This window comes from Corvus brachyrhynchos, unplaced genomic scaffold, assembly GCF_000691975.1.
Source record: "Corvus brachyrhynchos isolate BGI_N302 unplaced genomic scaffold, ASM69197v1 scaffold245, whole genome shotgun sequence".
Taxonomy (NCBI): domain Eukaryota; kingdom Metazoa; phylum Chordata; class Aves; order Passeriformes; family Corvidae; genus Corvus; species Corvus brachyrhynchos.
The window spans coordinates 7,024,719-7,025,558 of NW_008238988.1; the positions used below are offsets into that span (position 1 = coordinate 7,024,719).

Here is an 840-nt window from a genome sequence, read left to right on the forward strand (position 1 = left end):
CACAGAATTCCCAGCTCCCAGTCCTGTTTCCAAACCACTTGCTCGTGCTGCCTCACACAAATCCCACTTACCGCTTCCTCAAACGTCCACCTCTTACTGACTTCATGCTCATTGTGGTTAAATATCTCCTGATGGATCTCAATGATTCTGTGCCTCATGTTCTCTATCTCAGTGATTAGCTAGAACAGAATTTTAACAAATGTAACACAGGCAGACACGGTATCACCTCTGTAACTGCTTCCTGTGCCAGTGAAGTGCATGGATTCTCCCTGAGCAGCCAGGGAAGGGCTGGGACACTGCCTGATGGAGCCTTGGCACACACAGCTGAACTGGCTTTTATCTTATGCTAAAGCTCATTTGAGATTAAGGCTAGATTTGGATCCAAGTCAGCCCCAGTTTCAGTGTCTGTGTTTTCACCATCAGCAATTCCTTTGGACAGCTCTGCACTTTCCTGGGCCTGTAAGAGTCTGAACCTGCCCAGGCCACTGCTGATGAGGAGTTTTCTTAGACCACAGATCCCAATCTGCTGATCTGGAATAATTACTGTTTGTTCCTAAGGTTTTGTACAGCGCTTCTTTCATTTTCTCACTCATTTCTTTAACACCTCTGCCAGCACTGGAAGGGGCTGTCCTGTTACCACACGAGCCACAGGGCAGCGATGTGCTCGGGGCACAGCTCAAGTGGCTGCAGGGGAACCCTTGCCCCAGCCCCAGGGAAGGACAGGGGTGGCCACTGGTGGGCTCAGTGATGTGCTGGGCTGCAGGACATTGATATGTACGAGCCCTCTGGGCACAGCCCAGCTACAGCAGACTCAGCTGGCTGCAGTGCCAGCCCTGCCCC

General features: G+C 51.4%; 1 protein-coding gene across 1 annotated transcript in view; it reads right to left on the reverse strand.

Moving 5' to 3' along the window:
* PRPF39 (pre-mRNA processing factor 39) overlaps positions 1–840 on the reverse strand; it is an 11,643-nt gene that overhangs the window by 7,409 nt on the left and 3,394 nt on the right. The window contains exon 6 of the mRNA XM_008637387.2: positions 72–179. Coding sequence (XP_008635609.1) covers positions 72–179 — 108 coding nt within the window. The remainder of the gene's footprint in view (positions 1–71; positions 180–840) is intronic.